Genomic DNA, 20,829 nt, shown 5'->3' on the forward strand with positions numbered 1-20,829 from the left:
AGCAGAAGCAATGATGGCAGCTAATCACGTGCAGAACAGGCTACTAAGAAGTGCTGCATTGATGACTCCTTATGGATGGACTATTTGCAACATCAATCACTTTCCTATTTTTGGTTCGAAATGTTATGTCCATATTCCACAAACGAAAAAAGGAGGAAATTGGATAGTACTGCGAAACAGATGATTTTTGTTGGGTAGAAGAGTTGAGTGAGCCAGGATGTAGATTTCGCAGATTATGTGGGATGAAAACAACGGAGAACCCCTTTTCATAGCTAGGTATAAATTTTGAAAAGCCAAAAAATGCATAAGTTCCAGTTAAATTTAATTGCGGCTTCAAAAATCCATAGAGATTACTGAGAGTCAAGATTGCAGAAATAAAGAATAGATTCATTTTCGCTAAAGTAGTTTAAAAATCGAATATTGTGTAACGTAGCTTGCTTAAATGTTAATTTATTTTAGCAATTGCAAGGCGATATTCTCATCGTCACTAGATTCATCTTGTTTTCTGTAGGCCTGTTTTTCCGTCTCATTCTAGTGAAATTCTTCGGTAGTTGACAAGCTTATACTTAAAAATTGCTTTATATTATTATGATTATTTATACTCCCTAAATTTAATTTCTAGCCATAAGTGAATATATCAAAGAATCTGTTCTTGCGACTTGAATAAAGAGTTGCTGTTTTTAAATAGTAATTTGCTAATGGGAAAAGTAAAAAAGTCTGCATGATTTGTTCAAACTTCGTGTCCACTTTTTCATGGAATTACCCTTATCAAAAGTCCAAAAACTCTTATTTTCAAATTTCTTAAAACAATATGAGTTTTAGTATCAACCTTGGATAATGTGTAGGACCTACGTTTTCAATGTTTTAGACACAAACCTATAAAAATAAAGTAATCAAAGGGGAAGAGAATTTAATTTAACAAAAATTAAGGAAACTTAAATCAATGAGAAAGAAAAATAATTGTTGAGCCATCGATTAAAAATAATTTTATTGAAAAAAAAAATTCTTAATTTATTTATGAAATAACTTTTAAAAAGTTTAAACCTAAAGTTACATAATTTGCGTGAATAAAAAATGTTCTAAATTAAATTTAACAGCTGCAGAAGTATGGATTAATTGCTGTGCACTGTTCCATTCCTAAAAATCCGATTCGACAACAGAAGAGACATTCTTTTGGAACGATTACGACTGAAAAGAGAAAAAATCAAAATTAAAATACATAATTTACAAACAAAAAATTGTAGAAACTTAATTAATGTGGATAAGTATTTCGTTTGGCTATAAGCAAAACTGACCAGATGCAGAATTCGTGTTATTAATGTTATAAAATTCAACCGGCTTAGGTTTCGCAAATTGCTATAGACGTACATACATATGTATTTGTATACATATGTACTTTGTTTGTACAAAAAGCGAGAGATTGAACATTAAATACTTAGGTTTCATGTCTGTTCCCACGGGTTATAAACATTCAACTTAATTAAGTAAAATAAGCTTTTAATTCATATTGTTTACAACAATGCAATCGTAAATTCAATATGCACCCTGCCTCTGGTTCTCCAGCACTTTTTATTCCATTCAGAGATGTTTCATATTTAATTTCTTTTATTCCTGCTCCATCAACATGAATAAAAATAATATTTATTTATTGCTATTGTTACCAAAAGATTTGATCACTCGGGCGTATGAGTAATATTATCGATAGACAAAAAATTGAACAATTTTACATAAAATTACAAATACTTTGAATTGGAAGTTAGTACATTATAATTATAAAAAAAAAGCATTTTATTTGTTATTGTGATATCATTAATTAAGGGTTTTCACGATGTTATAGCCAAACGTTTAAAAATAGTTTGTTTACTTCAAATTTAACACCAAGATCGTGAGCACGCCATCACAGATTTATTTATTTAATAATAATGTAGGTATTAAAGATTAAAGGTATCAATAAATTAATATTTTCAATTTTGTTGTTAAATAATTATACCCCTACAAAAAGAGAAGGAACATTAGGACCCATACAAAATAAACAATCTATCAAGTAAAAAAAACAACTACTTCAAAAGCAAATATGACTTGTCATAAACACTGTTTTCTGTTTCTTATTCTTTTTTAATATATTTCCACATTTTAATGTTTTTTTTTTCATTACTATCGAGGATACTTAAAAGTAACAAAAAAAAACGAATAACGAAATCCTAACCAAAAGTTAAAGTAAAACGAATAAAAACTTGACACTTTCTTTTCAATTTCAAGTACCTTTTTATATAACAGTATAACTCATCCTTTTTAAAAGCAGTACAATATCAAAAGAAAGTAATTGTATCGAAAAAAAAATACCAACTTTTTTCAGTCCATCAAAATGAGAGCAATGCCAAGTAACTATACGAAAATATTAAAGTAACTATCTAATGTCTTGCTCTTTATATTCGTCTTTGTCTACAGAATTATTCAACCATCAAATATATTCGTCTTTGAACTTGAATATTAATTATAACTGTTGCTTCATTAAACCGAATATGAATACAAATAAATTGCACGACTGGGGTCGCACGTACTTCCTCTTATGCTTAATGTAACTATAATGTTAAAGCTTTTTATTCAAAAAATTTAAAATTTGATATTTTGAAGAAATTTCATAAGTAGTATAAAAAAATTAAATCTGTTTTTATAATTAATTAAACTCCGTTTTAAATTATCTTAAAAAAAAAAACAAATATGCCATTTTATTTCTCGTATAAAAAGGTATTTTTAGAAAAAAAAATTTGAAAATTGTAGGAGCCGTTTTTTAAAAAAATAATTTTTTATATATAAAATTTTTTTAACATTTTTCAAAAAAAAAGTTGGTATGCCATTTTGAAGAAATAATTAATTTACACATAAAAACTAAATTTCAAAATTTTTCATTGATCCGTTTTCAAAAAATTGATTTTTCAAAAAAAAATTTTGAAATATTTTTTAAAAAACCAAAAATGCGTTTTTTGAAAATTTTCTAAAATTTTAATATTATCTTTACTTACACACTTTTTTATAAAAATTTTCATTTAAATCGGGTTAATGTTGTACGAGATATTCAGAAACGAAAAAAACCGTTCTATGACAGGTACCGTTAATAACGGTACAAAAAATATATTTTTTATTTAAAAAGTTGGCTCTTATGTGTAGTACTACACACAAAAATTTTAATCAAAATCGTTAGAGCCATTTTTGAAAAAAATTAACTTTTTTATTTCCGTTATATGGCAGGTACCGTTAGTTTTGGTCATAAAAAAAAAAATTCAATTTCCCCTCTAGGGAATCACCAAAAACTGCTAACTACCAAGTTTGAAGAAAATCACTTCACTCGTTTAGGCTGCAGCTCCAGATAGAGACAGACAGACAGACAGACAGACAGACAGACAGACAGACAGACAGACAGAATTGCCGGACCCACTTTTTTGGCATTCTCCATCATCGTAATGTCATGTAAAATTGTTATCTCGAGTTCGATTTTTTTTACGAATCCTAAACTTGCCCTATAGACTATAGTACCTATATCGCAAGTAAAAAATTGAATAATTCTCTTTGTAGTGAAATTCTTTAATTACAATATACTTATACATATTTTAATTTTTAAACTCCAAGGTTCTATCATTCTTTAAGTCTCATGCGATGCCTAAAATTTACCAAACTTCACTCAGTAATTTCTTCCATTGTTTCTATAGAAAAATGTAAAGTAGCAAATAAGGACGTATTTTCAAAGTAAACAAAAATAATTTTTAAACATAGAACCATTTTCTTCATTTCTTCGATCGATTACAAAGAAAATATTTATGCAAAAGCGTTTTAGTAAACGTTAATTGAAAAATAAGTAAAAAACAAGAAAAAAATATTTAAAATCATCGGTTACCTACATCTACCAATACCTTTTTTTTTTTGTTAGGAAAAAAAAATGTTTTAAATGTTTAGTTTTTAAAAAAACTAATTTTCAAAATCAAACTTAAAAAAAAAAAATTAGAATGTTGAGCTTATTTTTTTTTCAAAATTTTATTATGTTAATAACCCTGGAAGAGTAACCATGGTTTTTAGTATGTTTTTCTAAGAAACACATTTATTTTTCCCACTCTGTACAAAGTCCGGAAAATTCAAAATTTTAAACACAATTCATTTTAGCCATTTTTGTTAATATTTCAAAAACTCTTTATTATCGGTAATTTTATCAACCATGGTCTTATCAAAAAAAAACTTTAACATGAACAAAAACTATTTATATTTAAAAATTAGTTATTTTTGAATTTTTTCGAAAAAAAAAAACTAAAAATAACTCTAATTTTTAAATATTGCTCATATAAAACATGCATATAATAAAATAAGATTATAAATACGCATGACAAACTTTGGAAAAAAATATTGAGATATTTTGAGTCTTTCAAGGACTAAATTAAAATGATGTCTAAAATGGTATCTTCGGATATGCCCAATCAACCCTATATAGAACTTCTTTTTTTTCTATGGACATTACAACTGGTGGCGACACGGAAACAAAACTATAATTTTCGTTTCATAATCATATTGAATACGGGAACAATAACGCTTCAGTGGTTATTGAAAACTAGTTTCTTAATGCTTTCTGGCAGTTACGTTAGTATTTTATATACTACATTTTTTTTTATAATTGAAATATTTTCGAGATAAAATAGTATGGAAAATCAATTATTTATTTTAAAACTCGTCCATCAAGAGATTTTTCTTACGTCGTAGTAGTTCAAAATTACACAAAAAGTCACTAAAAGGACTTTCATGATTTCTTTGTCCTCATATCTTCAACATTTATTTAATAGCAGAATACTGAAACTTCTATCTTTTAAATTATTCCTTAATTTCTAAAAAAAAACACTTACCTCTGAAAATCCAATTGTAGTAGGGGTTTCCGTTGTGAACAACCACCCGACAAAACAGTGGAGATTGACCCCTATTTGTTGGAGGTCTCGACGTAGGAGGGGATTTTGTTGTGATAGGAAATCTTGGAGTTGAAGCAGTTGTTGGTGCATTTGTTGTGTTATTATCTTCAGTTGTTGGGGGCCTCGACGTTGGCGGGGATTTTGTTGTGATAGGAACACTTGAAGTTGAAACCGTTGTTGGCCCGCTAGTTGCATTATCATCTTCAGTGGATGATTGAATAGTTGACGTAGACTCTTCTACAGTTGACGCACTAGATTTATCATCCTCTGTTGAAGTCTTATCTGAATCGGTTGTTGAATCTTCAGGATTTTCTGTTGTTGAGGTATTTGATTCTGTGGTTGAATCATTAGATTCGGTTGTCGTTTCTGTAACTTCTTCTGTTGTTGTTTCCGAAGTAGTATCATCTGTTGTAGTTGTGACATCTATAGTTGTTGATTCAGTTTCAGTTTCTGTAGTTTCGGTAGATTCTGTAGATTCGCTAGTAGAAGATGAATCTTCAATATCCTTGGGCGTTGTTGATGAATATTCATTTGTCTCTGTTGAGCTCGGTGTAGTTAAAACAGGACTACTTGTAACAGGTTCAATAGGCATTGGTTCTATATCTTGTGCTGTTGATTTTTCAACAATACTAATAGCAAGTAGGACAATCAGCAATATTATCCTTTTCATCTTGAAATAATAAAAAAAAATCAATAAATTCTTGCACAGAATAAAGCTAATGAGTTACCATTATGGATTTAATATTTTGCACTATCAGCTAAACAACTACTAAAAAAAACGATCAATCTCGCACCAAAGTCTATTGTAAACTGAAGCTATACATCCATCTCGATTGCAAAATTTTAAAAAAATATCATAGTTTATAGAATTCACAACACAGTCATCCATCGGTGAGTGTTTAATCTTCCATATGTCTCACTTGATTAAGTGATTCAATGAGCTATTTGATGATAAACGTTTGCTGTCTACAGAGGAACACTTCTGAGCAGTTCCATAATATTTCAAAAACCAGCTGCATATAGAGTGCCTAGTCATTTCGCACCGATCCACATTTTTTTTCTACAAAATATATAGAAAATCATTAGCCCCTTGCAAGTTACTATTGAATAACATGTGGCAAAGGTAATCAATACAATATTCCATGTTGTTCTATGGAATTTGAAATTTGATACTTTTTTTCAGGCATTGTTTAAATTTAAAAACAACGAAATGGTAGGTATAATAGTGATACAAGTTTGAATGGATTCTTGGTAATTAAAATTACTAAAGAAAGATGTAAGTTTAATTATTATATTATTTGAATTATTGTTCGTGACTATACGCAGTGTATCGGTAAGTAATAAATCTTTATCTTTATGTAAAAATAAATTTTGTTCCGTTTTGTGAAGATAAATCTAACCATTTGGTTTTTCCCCTTATATTTTGAGTAAAAATTAATTGCATCAATTGGTAGTGATAAAAACTTTGCACTGACAATATTCTTTTGTAAAATTTGATTAAAAGGTTGATGTTGATTGCGTGTCAAATCAGACTTTTAAAATAATTTAATTTGTCCTTAAAATTAGTCATTAAAGCATGGTTTTAAAATATTCGAATTTCCTATTTGCTGATGTTTATTTTAAAGAAAATTTTCTGATACTCAGAATAATTGTGAAAATCTCAAGATCTACTTCAAATTAATTTTTCAAAAGTGGCGAATACAAATCTGCTATAAGGTTAGTAGTTAGTATCAAAGCATTTAAAAAGGCCAGCCCTCAAGTTGACATTTTAAAAGTACTCAGATATCAATACTATGGCACAACTTGGTCAAAAAAGTGTTTCTGTCATTAATGATATGGCTTTGCCATTTTGTATTTCCATAAAAAAAAATCGAGTTTTTAAATGAATTTTTTTTCCAAAAACAATTTCTTACTGAAAGAAAAAATAAAAATCTTTCGAACCCTCATAATTTTAAGTTTTGCATGCGTAGTACACTTTCTTGCAAAGATAACAAGACAATTTTCTTCAAAATCTATGGATAAATTATAAAGATTATGACCATTTTGTAGCGATCAAAATGTTCTTTTTGTTAATTTTTGAGTTTTTGTCTATAACTTCAAAAGCAAGTCGAACTCGAAAATTTTTATCAAGTTATTTTTTGTAGATAATACAATTTTCTATAGATATGTGTCCCTTTAAAAATTTTAAAAATTAAAATATTGTAAAAAACTTAAGGAAAACTATTAAAAAAAAAGAAAAATATCCTTTGAGTATTTATAGATATTAAAAATGTAAAGGAGAAAAGAAAATACTTTATATTTTAACATAATAATTACAAAAATTTAATACGGCTAAAATTGAAAAAAATTTGGACTTTCAAAATCTACTGTTTTTGGTCTTTTTGAAACATTTTTCGTTAAAAAGAAGATGCAAATGAAAGAAAGTGCTCGAATCACTTTCCTTTTCTCCGATACACATATTATAAAGTAGAAGTACCATTACCATTTTCCAAGTTATTTTTTTAAAGCATAAGTTTTCGACAAGAAACCAATTCACAGAATACCTCGAGAGAACTGATATGCTAAAAATAATTCTCTTGAGATATTTTAAATAACTCAAAGAGAATCTTCAAAATGTATTACATTTTCGAGGCTAAATATAGCGTTTCGAAGGGATTTCTCAATTAGTTTTCTACAAGAATCTCATTTGATTAGTTTACACAAGTCCGTCCGTTTTCAATAAAAATAAGTATTTTTTTTTCTTTATAAAAAAAATTAACTAAAACGTAAAAGTGCAAAAAAATGACCTTAACCGAAATATCAGGATTCTTTCCGGAATACTATTTAAATTTACGAAATGTTTGCAAAGAAACTGATATCGAAAAGATATCTAAATTCACAAATGACAAGGATCGCATGGAATATATTGATAGTCTGGAATTTGTTCGAAGCAATGACCTAAAAATTGAGCGAAAATTTGATGGAAAAAATAGTTCAACTGCAGCTGCTTTGAAAGAGAAGGGTAATCAAGCGTTCAAGGCTATGAAATGGTTGGAGGCAATGGTGTTGTATTCGAAAAGCTACATTGCTTTGCCGGATGGAAAAAGTGGGTACAAATAAGGTTATTTTTATTCGAAAAAATATATAAATTTGAGGTTATGATTTATTTCAATAAATAAAGATGCTGAAAAGGCTATTATTTTGGCCAACCGGTCAGCAGCTCTTTATCATATGCAAAAATATGACGAAACTCTATTGGACATTCAAAGATCAATGGAATATGGATACCCGAAGGAATTGATTTACAAACTTTATGAGCGCCAAGCTTCCTGTCATTTGGCGAAAAAGAATTTCAGCAGTGCTCTGTTGTCGTTTCAGTAAGTAAAATAATTGACTTCAATGCGTCAAAAAACAGAATACATTATTCTGTATACTTGGCCACTTTTAAGGCGTATTTTGAAAGGGCACCATAAGTTAGTTAAATTATGATCCCTTTTAGAATAACTAAGGTTTTGCTCTATATTTGCATTATTTTTCATTAATTTTCATCCTTGAAATTCATTAAAATTTATTTCATCAAAAACAAGTATTTTTCTGATTCAGCGTCAACTGATAAACCGACAGAGTATATTATTTCTCATTTATCAATAATAATAATTTATTAAATCAGGTAAATAAATAACGATCTTGGTTCTGCCTTATCGGTTCAAATACAGTAGACATTTTATCTACCTTAACCGTGTCGGGCGGCGGCGACGTGCATCTGTCTTTGCTTGAACAAATGTTCCACTTCCGCACCGACTGCATTTTAAATAAGGTTCTTCACACAAATTATGATTCATATAATGAATGCAAACATTTTGTATAAAATGTGAGTCAAGATCAATAACATTGTTAAAGGAATTCCATAAATATATTATTCAAACGTTGAAGTTCGTCACTGATTGTGCGTATATTTATTTATTGCAAATATAGGCATCTTAAAGTTTAAAGGTAAAGTGTTGTGAAGAATATTGAAGCCAATAATCAAAAAAAAAAAATTTTGATTTGACCACATAGCGATTCAATGAAAGTTCAAATTCTTTTCTTTCGAATCAAGGTCTATAAAACAATAAATTAAAGCTTACAAATTCTACATTAAGATATGAGTTGGGTAGGGAACGGGTCGTTATTCTGTATTCCAAAATTCTGTATGACCAAAATTCTGTATCTGAATAAAAATTCTGTATGAAAATTATTGTGCTTTTCTATTATTCTGTATTTAAGCCATATGCAAATTAATTGGGGAAAATACTTTACTTCAAGTCATTTTCTCTAAGGAAAATACTAGAGCTGATCTTGCTATTGCGCTAACTGCTTTCAATCACTATGATCTTCCACTGAGCAGTGAACAGTTGCTATTGCTCTTCAATATAGCTGATCACTGCTCAGTCCACAACTTACAAAAATCCAAACCAATCTTATTTTCGTTCTTATGTTTACAATTATAAACATGAAGCGATCAAGTAAACAGGAAAAACAGTAGTAATGGTCGATGCTCTTAAGGATTTCACTGCTTTTAAAAGCAAAGCTGCTCACTGTTCTCTGTAACTTCACTGCTCTTTTTCAGAAAATATTCTCGACACTTTAAAATGTCTGCTTTTTTGTGATCATTCTGTTTTTGATATCTTATTATTTGTTTAACAATGAAAAAAGGCAAAAATGTAGAGAATAATTTAACTTGATGATGGGGGGAACAGAGAAGTTCAATTTGAATTATCATTGTTTTAGTGCAGGCATTCAAGGAGTTATTAAAAAATTCAAACATGGTAACTTACTTTTTATTTATTTTGTATTCCATTTTTCAGTCATAATTTAAATCAAGAAGAAATTTAAAAAATAATTTGCATTTTTACCTAATTGCTATTTAAAGAGTGATTCAATAGCAGCTATAAATCACTGCTTTTTGAATATGCTGCTCACTACTATCACTGCTCTTTAAAAATTGCTTTTTAGCACCCCCCTACAAAATACCCAAATGCTGAACTCCCAAATTCTGTAAATGATAAAAGAAAAATTGTTTTGATAATGAAAAAAGTGCGCACTTTTTTCCATTGTCGACACAAAACAATTTTTCTTTTTTATCATTCATAGAATTTTGGAATACAGAATTTTGAAATTCAAAATTTTGTATTTACAGAATTTTAGAATACAGAATTTTAAAATACAGAATTAAAAAAAAAAGTATTTTGGAGTACAGAATTTTGGAATCCTAATTTTGTCACATACAGAATGTCTACCCCAACCCAGTGGGGTAAATATATAAAAATATAAGATTCCTGCTACTTCTTCAAAACATGAGCAAATTGATGTGATGTAGTTGGTGGATTTACTATACTTAACAAAATTGTATGCAAATCACGTTTATCATTCATTCCATCGCTTATCGTTGTTTTGATTAAATGCGTAGATAAGCTCTTTCTTATGTTTTGCATTGACCTTCTTTATACTTTTATAGAAAAACCGTCTCTACATTAGATGATGCAAAACTACCACAAGAAAAGAAAGCAAAGATGAAATTCGATGCAGTTGCAATGATATCGATGCTTCAGAAGGATCCAAAAGCAACTAAAAATGCTGAAAAACACAAAGAATCCATAATCGCCCCTGGAATTCCCGATGAAAAGGCATTTACAAGTACGGCAATAAGAATTGACCAAAACAAAGATGAAGGAAGATTTGCTAGAGCTGCTCGCGATATTAAAGTTGGAGAAGAGATTTTGGTGGAACATCCTTTTGCTGCAGTGTTGATTGAGAAATTTGCAAAAACTCATTGTCAAAATTGTATGATAAGGTATTTAGGTTTGAGATAAGAAATACAAAGAGAAGACTTTATTGTTTTGGATATTTTTTAGAACTGTTATTCCCTTGGCATGTCCTAATTGTTCTGATGTTGTTTACTGTTCGGAAAAATGTTTAAAACAAGCTGGTGAATCCTACCATAAGTTTGAATGTGGTCTCTTGGAAACTATCTGGCGCTCTGGAGCTTCGGTAAATTGTCATCTTGCTTTGAGGATCATCGCTAGTCAGCCATTGGAAGGTTTCAAAAAAATTAAGGATCAGATTAATGGATCTTTGTCGATTGAGGAAATTAAGAAGTGAGTTATTAATAGCTCCCTTCATTCTTCATTTTTTTTTAACGAAATTTCAAAAATTTTCAGATTACCAAAGAATGATTATAGATGTGTTTCCCACTTGGTTCGTCATGAAAACGAACGTACAGCGTCAAACTTTTTCCAACATGCTCTAATGGCCCGTTTCCTCACCAAATGTCTTGAAACAGCTGGATACTTCGGAAACTCAGCCAATCCCGATGATGTTCTCCTAATAAGTTCTTTCATTTTACGTAACTTACAATTCATTCAATTCAACACCCACGAAATTTCCGAACTTCATACTTCGAAAGCTAAACAAACTGAAAAGACTGTGTTTATCGGAGGAGGAATTTATCCATTTTTGGCGCTATTCAATCACTCGTGTGATCCTGGTATTGTAAGGTAAATCATAAAGGATGCTTGATTCTTTTTCAGTTACTAAAAGTTTTGAAATTTAAATTAAAGATTTTTCCGAGGAACAACAATTCATGTCAACACCGTCAAGTCTATTGAAGCTGGTCTTCAAATATCTGAAAACTATGGCCCAATGTATACTCAAGAAAAACGTGAAGATCGTCAAGCAAAGCTTAAGGATTTGTATTGGTTTGAATGTTCGTGTGATGCATGTTTGGAAAATTGGCCACGATTCGAGGAAATGAAGATCGATGTTATTCGATTTAGGTGTGATGCAGCAAAATCATGCCCGGCTATAATTGAGGTCCCAATGAATTGTAATGATTTTATGGTGCAATGTGTTCATTGTGGTCAGAGTACCAATATACTCAAGGGATTGAAAGTTATGCAGGTAATGGATCAGAAGTGGGATATTATATTTAGTTATTATTAAAACTGAGACTTATTTTCAGGATACTGAACTTATGACTAGAACAGCAAAGCGTCTGTATGATGTTGGAGAATATTCTGATGCTTTGAAGAAATATATTGATTTGCTAAAGATCATGAATGAAGTATTGGCACCACCATTTCCAGATTATTGTCATTGTCAGCAGAGTCTGAGGGATTGCTTCTTGCACTTTGGAAACTCATATGATCTAGAATAGATCAAAATGGTTGTAAAAATTAATACTTTTCAGAATAAAGTTTTTGCTAAGTTAAAAAAAAAATACTTATTTGTACTTACTACTTTTAAAAAGAAACCTTCAATTTCAGAAACCAACATCAAAAACTATAATTAATTATGCAATGCGTTTGCAAAGCTTCTACTTTTTAAAGTCAACGACCTAGCTATGGCTTATCATAAAAACGACAGTACTAATATGCACTTCAAGCTTGATCATCAATAGTCAAAGCACGATTTCTTTTGATTAATATTCATACCTTTATTATTGAGATGTTACATACCAAATATTTAGACTTGCAGTTTAATTGTGGTTGTAGCATATGATATCGTGGGCACAACGCCAAAACCACGAATCTGCAAAATTGTAGTTTTGAGAAAAACGGCTTCAAAGTTTTGGAAATGCATGCAATCTTATGGGAACTCGTGCTACGGAAATTGATATTTTAGGCAACAGATGGAAAATTGGGGTCGAAGCAGTGGATAGAGGGACCGATAACAAGTTAAATGACGCATTAAAGTGAAAATGTCCAAAAATGCAGATTCGCGGTTTTAGCTTTGTGCCGACGATATGTAACTTTTAAGATTTTGATCTAACATGAAAATAAGTAAGTAAATTTCCAATTGTGTTTGTTTATCTTTTGTATTTTGTAAGAAGTCATACAGCCTTACTATCCATTTTTATTCTTGCACTTTAACTAAGAAGGTCACTGTGGTGTATGTGGAACTTTTTTATTAATAATTATTTGACGTTCATACCATTCAAATTGTTCTATTTATTTATGCGAAGTTCTAAATAGAGCTATAATTGTATTAAACTATAGAGCCCATCAGTTAATAAAATAACCTCATCTAAGAAAAAGCGATACATAAACATTTCGATTTATAATTTCGGACGTTAGCAATGGCTTAACAAATTTTGATTTTTTTTTTTTTTATAAAAGCCTCTTCTAGGTAACCTTACCAAAATGATCAAACAAAATAGATTTGGATTGATCCATTTAATTAACTTTAAACTTAGTTTTAAGAAAAAAAAACTTTTGCAGTTTACGAAACACCTTTATAAAAATATGTTTTAAAAACAATTTATAAAATGGTGGTTATTATTTTCTACTTTCCTACATTTTAATATTCTTTATGATTTCCAATTAATACATGTTTTGGTTTTTTTTTTTAATCTTCATAATTCGCTTACGGCCAATTTCTTCACAAAAGTCCTAAGTCAGCTTAGTACCCGGTCTAGCTAGACCAGGTCCTAGCACTAGTACTCGGTCCTAACGAAAAGTTAGTACCTGAGCATTTCTTCACATTTATAGGACCTGATCTAAGTTCACAACGAGGTCCTAAGAATTAATACGTATAAAACTGGTCTAACTGTCATTTTTAGAATTTATTGAAGTTTGTTATATTTGTTTTTTTTTTCCATTTGATCAAATTTAACACAAATTTAACAAATAAAAAATTTAATAAAAATAGAAAACAAAGCAAATAACACTGCACAACAAAATTAAGCTTTTTGTATGATGAATTAACCAAACAATACTTTTCCAAAGGTTTTTGGTGTGCTGAACTCGAATCCAAATTCAAAAATATTCTATCAGCTCCCGTTTTTTAAATATTACCGTTAGAAAATGCAAAAACACCTGTTTCTGAAGTTGTGTTGCAATGTGTGGGAATTTTTTGCAACACTTTTTTTGAAGGTTTGTATAATAATTGCCTTTCTTCTTTAAAAATCTGTTTTTTTCTTTGCGATATCTTTTTTATAATCCGAGATATTTTAATTTGAAGTAACTGCAGTTTGAAAATAACGTTATTGATAAAATAAGCAAAAACACACGTACCTACTTAAACTTAAGATATCTCAGAAAATAAAACAGATATCGGAAAGATTTATACAGATTTTCAAAGAAGAAAAACAGTTCTTATAGAAACCGTTAAAAATTATGATAAAATAAGGTACCTCACATCAAAGCATAACCTCAAAAACAGCCAAAACACGTTTTTTTCGCAAATTCTAACGGCAATATTTCAAGAACTAAGACTTATAGAATATTTCTGACTTCATATTCGAGTTAAGCACCTCAAAAACTATTGGAAAAGTATAGTTTGGTTTATTCATAATAAAAATAGTCAAATTTTGTTGACCAGAGCTATCAGCCAAAAAACGTGTTTTTGCATTTTCTAATGGCAATATTTCAAAAACTAGAGCTGATAGAATATTTCTGACTACAGATTCGAGTTCAGCACACCAAAAACCATTGGAAAAGTATTGTATAGTTTATTCATCCAAAACCTTGTTGTGCAGTGTAATTAAAATGAATATTGAGAAAATGTTATGAAGATTAAAAAGCCGACAAGAAATACAAATTCAATACATTTTATGAAGAATTGTCAAGAATGAAGAATCGACAAGAACAAAAATATCAATGTCAATCAATGTCATAAATGGCGAGGGATCATTCAATTATCTAAATGCAGCCAAGAAAGGCTGCCAAAAAATCAGAAGGATTACCATAAACCATAATAATTTAACGAATACAAATATTTTTTATTGAGATGTATGTTAATTGTGTAAATAAAAGAAAAGCTGTTAAAAACGCGGTATTTCGTAATTATTATTATGTATGTTTCAAATGCATAAATATAAATGGTCCCCATTGTGAATCTCCAGAGGAATTCTGACTCGATAGAAATAATTTAACTCTGAAGTTTATAGTATAGTGATATGATCCTCCAATATGATTGCAAATCGCCTCTAGTATTTTTGTGAACAGAGCTTTTAAGAAATAATACAGACTGCAAGGATTGTACATATTTATCATAAGCACGGTTTAAAAATCTTTGCAAAAATACACCCAAAATCTGTTGCGGACTTGGTCCAAAAGTCTGGTAAATTAAAAAAAAAACTTTCATAAAATTAGAATCAATAAAAACGCACTTATCAATCGATACAACACCCAAGTAATTAAAGAAGTCTGCTATATATGGACTACAGGTCATTTAAATTTTCAAATTGAATTAAAATTCACAAAATCCACCAAATTTAAACAAAACATAATGAAAATTATTCTTTGTTAACGTTTTTTCTTTTTTATTAATCTGCAATATCGCTTTAAAAATATGAAATCCATTGCTTTGATTGAAGTACTAGCCGCTAGACTACCGATTTTGAGGTCCTAACAAATACGGAGTCCTAACTTATACTCGGTACCAATTTGACAGAACTAGGGCTTAGTACTTGTGTGAAGAAATCACTTGGTACCAATTTGAGTACTAACGATTGGTATAATAACCAGGTCCTAGCTGATTTTGAGGAGCTAGCTAGTACCGAGTCCTAACTAGTACTCGGTCCTATATTGACAGTTCTAAGGCTTAGTACCTGAGTGAAGAAATGAGTTGATACCGATTTGAGTACTAACTTTAGGACTAGGACCGGTATTAGCGTTAGGACTCTGTGAAGAAATCGGCCGTTAATTTCTTTTTCTCACTCAAGCAAAATTTGAAACACAATTTCAAAAACTTGTCCAGCCAGAAAGTCCATTTTACATAACTTCACTGTTTTGAGTTGAAACTGCTAAATGCTATAATATTTTTTTCAATTAAAAGTCGAAAAAATAAAATAATAATAACTCTCTAGTCTAATAAGAATTTGCATTTAAATCGATTATATTTTTAACAAAAATATATTTGCCAAAAGAGTTATTTTTTATAGAATGACACACATATTGCTGAATTTAACTTTTATGGGAACATTTGTTTTTGAAAATTCTTGACAAAAATTTATTTAGATCCAGGGTGTTGTTCTACAGTCACTGCCACAGCTGAAAACCATGAGTTCCTGAGGTAATTCTAAGGCGAAAAACTGATGAGACAATTTTCTCGTTTTTGCTTCTGGTATTTAGATGCTGTTTTCTTTAAAAACCTCTTTTTTGTAAAATTTTAAAAGATTAATAATTATTAATAATAATAACTATTTTAAATATATATCACAACCTTTTTCTGCTCATTTAACGCTTTTCCTAACAACACAAGAAATACATTTGCCATGGTTAATTGTTCTTATACTAAATGGGCACCATATCGCTCATTTACTTGAATACTATCATAACTAGAAAATTACGAGTTTTGAGTTATAAATGCAGAAATTATTGGAATAAAGTAATATTAAGTTCTGCAAAAAGTCATTTCTTAACTTTAAAAATTGACGGAGAGCGAGCACTGTTTTCAAAACTAACATTTTACATAGGTACAAAAAAGATCGATACATACATAGTTTAAAATTCGTTTTCTTCAGTTTTTTTGAGTATTCAGTCTTTTTCGCGCTTATGTAGAGCCAACTACCTACATTCTAGAAAATTCACCATTTATATGTCAAGCGCTCATTGAAGTGATATCGGATCTTTACTTGTTATGCTTCCATCATCAGCAAAGAATATCTGATGCACTCTTGGGTCCGTCACTTTGCCTTCAAGCAGCCATATCTATTTTTAATTAAAAAAGACTTTCAAATACATTCATATTCTATTCATACTGACCCAAGCCTTTAAATCATGATTTACATTCGATTAACAATCCCTGATAAAAGCATTTACGGATGGAAAATCTCATACAAATCGCTAATTAAACTGATTCTGATCAAATCTACGAGAAAGAATATAAAAGAAATCGAAAAATTGATGTATTCAACAAACCAACTCTCCCGTGATGATTGTGCAGCAAATTTTGAATAACATCAATGAGAAAACGACCGACGAGATCTACAATTGTTGTTCCATTTCAAGATTTTCGAGAATCCTTTCATGAAATAAAATGTCATACAAATTGTCAATACGAACACATTTTGTGATTAAGCCCAATATATTGAAACCGTTAAAAAAATACCAATTCACCTATCACATGCCACCAGCTGAAATATGTCTTGGTGTGAATTAAAGTGTGTCTTTTCATGTTAACCACTTAAATTCCTATTCCGACAGTCAAAAAATGCACCGGTCACCAATCCCCAAGTTGTGCTTCTTATACAAAATCCTTATACAAAAAGAAATGCATTGTGTTGTGTAGTTGGTATACATAATTTACTTTTTACCGACTTCCAAAAAGGAGGAGGTATTCAATTCGTCTTTTTTTTATATTTGTTACCTAATAACATTGGACTGAGTGAACCAAACCAGGCTGGTGCCTGCAGTGTAGTCCCATTTCAATTTCGTTCAGTTCTGGCTATAGAAACTATGAGAGAAACCATAAAACCCAGTTTTGATAAAAATGATTATTTTCAATTTTATTTAAATATTCAATTACTGCAGCTAGCCAAGCAAAGCAAATGAGCACATCAAATCAAAAAATAAATAAATAAAAATCTCAATGATGATAAAATCCAATTTATTTTTTTATGATTACAATTTCTATTTTAATTTTATTTTTATTTTCAGTTACATAAAATTAATACCAAAATGCTGTTTTTATTTTTTCGAAGACAAACATGCTACCAATCTGCTTACATATTTTTCGTTTTAATTTTAATTTAAAAAGGTTGTTAAAAATACAAATCACAGAATCGTCAAAGGAAATCTCCTTAGAAAACAATCTGAACCATCCTCCTCCTTGGAGGTCAGTTCTTTTTCTTTCCATGTTTTTCCTGTTTTTTCTCCCGCGCTGCTATAAATTCCCTCCTCGTATCACTCGAACGCACATCCAAAATAAAATTCATTTTATTCAATATCCTCTGCGCTTGCGTTGGATCTGTCTCAAAGTCATAGTGCTTAAACCGAACTGCTGGCGCACTAGACGACGACGACGAAGTCGACGAGCATGTGGTTGTATTAAAGTGTTGCGGGCTACTAGGCGACCCACTAATAGCAGTCAAAGCTGGATGTTTCGATGTGGCTGACAAAAAACTCTCTGGCAATTGAGGTTTTATCCAAATCCTAACTATCGACTTGTTTTGTCGTCTTTCTACAATCTCACAAAAAGCAATACAGTCGATTGGATAAGTCATTGCCTTTTGTTTCGTCCAAAATTTAGACGAATTTTTCTGTTGATCAATTTCAATACGTTCCCCCGAGATGCCCAATTGCACCTCGGATTTAAAGAAACGCTTATCGATAATATTCAGTTTGTATGTGCGATACATTGGCGCATCGATCATGTCGTTGTGGTCCATCATTCGTTCTTCGTAACAGGCGAGATTGCCACCGCTTCCATGAACATCATGGACAGCAGCCTCGCCAGCTTTCTCATCCTCCGACGTCATTGACAGCGAGCGATAATCGACTCGTGTCACATGAGCCAAAGGACGACGTTCGGCCAAAGTCAAATGACTAAAGCCAAACTTGGAGCATGGCTCTCGAACGTCTAGAGGAGGAAAGTCCTCCATGTCGTCGTTGTCTTCGGTCATGTAAAGTCCGTAATGTCGGATCGATTTGAGCGGGATGTCGGGGTATTGAATAACGCATTTGTAACAAATGAATCCAATGACTTCTTGGATTTTTGCATTTGCCAGGACGCAAATCTTCATTGGATAGTTGCGTTCTTTTTCTGGCAACATGTTTATAAAGACATTAATGCGTTTAGTTTGCATTCCCGTTTGGGCAGCGCCGTCAAATCGGGAGAATTCGACAAACTTGTTGGCAGTTTGTTTTGGACTATTGATCAATTCGAGAGAAAGACGACTGTTTTTCTTCTCTTTGGCATTGCCGACAGATTTGCGGATAAAAAGGTCTGCCCTTTCGCCGCCAACTGTCGATTGATCTTCGAAGTTGACGCATTTGGTTCGGGCGGCTTTTCGCCGGGCAATGTCCATTTTTTCCAACTTTTGCGCTGTGTTTGAACGAAATCTATGTGAACCAATTTCTGGATACATTTGTATATCAAAAGATTGTGAGGCTAAATCCATGTCTTCGTCGTCGCTTTGATCTAGGCCAGGATAGCAAACAAAATCGACTTCGCTTAGAGCAGTCTCGGGTGGTCTAGGATTATTTTTGGTTCCGACTTTTCTGATAGTTGCACGTTGTTGTTGTTGTGGAGTTTGGAACTTTTTCAAGTATTGCTTTGGCAGGTCATCGCTAAGCATAACTGTTTCACACATACCTGTGTCATCGGTGGAGATGAAGGAGTTGCGGATGTGGGAGAGGAGCCAATGTGGATTGTTGTAAGTTGCCATGATGAAGATTTGATCAAATTACTTTGATTTAATTGAAAAAAATTAAAGAAAATGCAAGAAAAATAAATATGATTTATAAATTAATATTTTTTTTTTTCTATTTTATGAGTGACATAAGAAGCGCTTGTCAGTCAAGTATGCAGCTGTCACACGAAATGATGTTTGTAAATAGGGGATATTTTTAAAATGAGGGAAATTTTTTGGATTTTTCAACAGGGATGGTGTGGAGGTTATTTTTTGTGCTTGGATTCGTATTTAGTTCTTCTTAATGAATACTTTTCGAACAAAATATACTGAGCAAAAACTAATTGCGTTTTACTATAATGACCAATGATCCATATAGATCGTGACTACAAAATAAAACGATCTGGATGAAAACAAAAACAGATTTCCATATTCATATTATGTCTTCTTCGCTCACATTTGTTTATTCTCCAATTCAAGCACTCTTATTTTTCACAGTACTGGCAAACAAAAGCCATTAAAATTTATCTAAAATTTAAAGTATTTCTTTTTTAAACAAATAGTACCAGCCTCTTCGAATAAACATGGTATGTAAAAATAAGATAACAATAAAATTATAGTTAATATAAATGCAACACACCCGACTACCAAATTTGCTTCTATAAAGCTTTACAGGTGATAATGCAGCTCCTGTAAAGCTTTATAGAAAAAATATTGTTTGTTGGGCACTTTCATTTCTTTATATTTCTCCTCCTTTTATTTCTCCTTCCTCACTTTTGTTTTTTCCTCCTTCGTGTATCGTTTCGAATACCACTATAAGTATTCTAATGTAGCCTTATAGAAACGAATACCACTTCCGTTTGTTGATGAGAATATTTATAGGACTCTTTGCGGTTTAATAGGAAAGCAAAAACGTTGCCTTTTTTGCCTTTTTGATTCTAATGAATCTTATACGAGTTTTACAGATGTGAAATTAATCATGATGAGAAGCTTTTCAGGATCATTATAGGATTTTTTCTTTTTTAGCTCTGAAGCCTCTGAACAAAGCTTCCCAACTAACATTTTTGCTTCCGAGTTTCGAGTTCAAAGGGATATTCGCACCTATAAAGCTGTCAGTAAACGCTGATATTTAAGGCTTGACCACACCGAAGGGTACATGCGGTAGCGGTACGGGTAATTGTATGAAAAATATTCCACACCTAAACGTTGTTGTTCCAGTTTGGAATTTGTTTCATACAATTACCCGTACCGCTACCGCATGTACCCTTCGGTGTGGTCAAGCCTTTATACTTCTAAAGGCTTGGCCACACCGAAGGGTACATGCGGTAGCGGTACAGGTACTTGTATGAAAAAAATTCAAAACTGACACATCAACGTTCAGATGTGGAATTTTTTTCATACAATTACCCGTACCGCTACCGTATGTACCCTTCGGTGTGGCCAAGCCTTAAGGCTTGGCCACACCGGAGGGTATGCGGTAGCGGTACGGGTAGAGGTAACGGTACTTGTATGAAAAAAATTCCAAACTGACATATCAACGTTCAGATGTGGAATTTTTTTCATACAAATATC

At 31.1% G+C, this 20,829-nt stretch overlaps 3 protein-coding genes across 3 annotated transcripts; 1 reads left to right on the forward strand and 2 right to left on the reverse strand.

Annotated features, from left to right (window-relative positions):
* Positions 1-960: 960 nt before the first annotated feature.
* LOC129906949 (osteocalcin 2-like) lies at positions 961-5,796 on the reverse strand. Its single transcript, XM_055982945.1, has 3 exons — positions 5,672-5,796; positions 4,884-5,613; positions 961-1,188 (listed from the first exon to the last, which is right to left on the reverse strand). The coding sequence occupies exons 1-3, from the start codon at positions 5,672-5,674 to the stop codon at positions 1,091-1,093; spliced, it is 831 nt and encodes a 276-aa protein (XP_055838920.1). The 5' UTR covers positions 5,675-5,796; the 3' UTR covers positions 961-1,090.
* Positions 5,797-7,670: 1,874 nt separating this feature from the next.
* Positions 7,671-12,124, forward strand: LOC129907016 (SET and MYND domain-containing protein 4). The gene is made up of 7 exons (XM_055983049.1): positions 7,671-8,028; positions 8,104-8,299; positions 10,420-10,755; positions 10,817-11,059; positions 11,123-11,458; positions 11,522-11,861; positions 11,923-12,124. The coding sequence occupies exons 1-7, from the start codon at positions 7,725-7,727 to the stop codon at positions 12,115-12,117; spliced, it is 1,950 nt and encodes a 649-aa protein (XP_055839024.1). The 5' UTR covers positions 7,671-7,724; the 3' UTR covers positions 12,118-12,124.
* A 5,385-nt stretch (positions 12,125-17,509) lies between these two features.
* On the reverse strand, positions 17,510-19,433 carry LOC129906316 (stress-activated map kinase-interacting protein 1). Its single transcript, XM_055982028.1, has one exon. It carries the CDS (start codon positions 19,291-19,293, stop codon positions 17,743-17,745), a length of 1,551 nt encoding a protein of 516 aa, XP_055838003.1. The 5' UTR covers positions 19,294-19,433; the 3' UTR covers positions 17,510-17,742.
* Between the last annotated feature and the right edge of the window lie 1,396 nt (positions 19,434-20,829).

Source organism: Episyrphus balteatus, chromosome 1 (genome assembly GCF_945859705.1).
Source record: "Episyrphus balteatus chromosome 1, idEpiBalt1.1, whole genome shotgun sequence".
Classification (NCBI taxonomy): domain Eukaryota; kingdom Metazoa; phylum Arthropoda; class Insecta; order Diptera; family Syrphidae; genus Episyrphus; species Episyrphus balteatus.

Bases quoted from the DNA above. Each gene is read 5' to 3' on its own strand.
- LOC129906316 (XM_055982028.1), bottom strand. From the start codon at position 19,293: ATGGCAACTTACAACAATCCACATTGGCTCCTCTCCCACATCCGCAAC.
- LOC129907016 (XM_055983049.1), top strand. From the start codon at position 7,725: ATGACCTTAACCGAAATATCAGGATTCTTTCCGGAATACTATTTAAAT. The intron at 8,300-10,419 runs GTAAGTAAAATA...ATACTTTTATAG, and splicing joins AGTGCTCTGTTGTCGTTTCA to AAAAACCGTCTCTACATTAG. The intron at 11,060-11,122 runs GTGAGTTATTAA...AAAAATTTTCAG, and splicing joins TCGATTGAGGAAATTAAGAA to ATTACCAAAGAATGATTATA.
- LOC129906949 (XM_055982945.1), bottom strand. The intron at 1,189-4,883 runs GTAAGTGTTTTT...TTCTCTTTTCAG, and splicing joins CTACAATTGGATTTTCAGAG to TCGTAATCGTTCCAAAAGAA.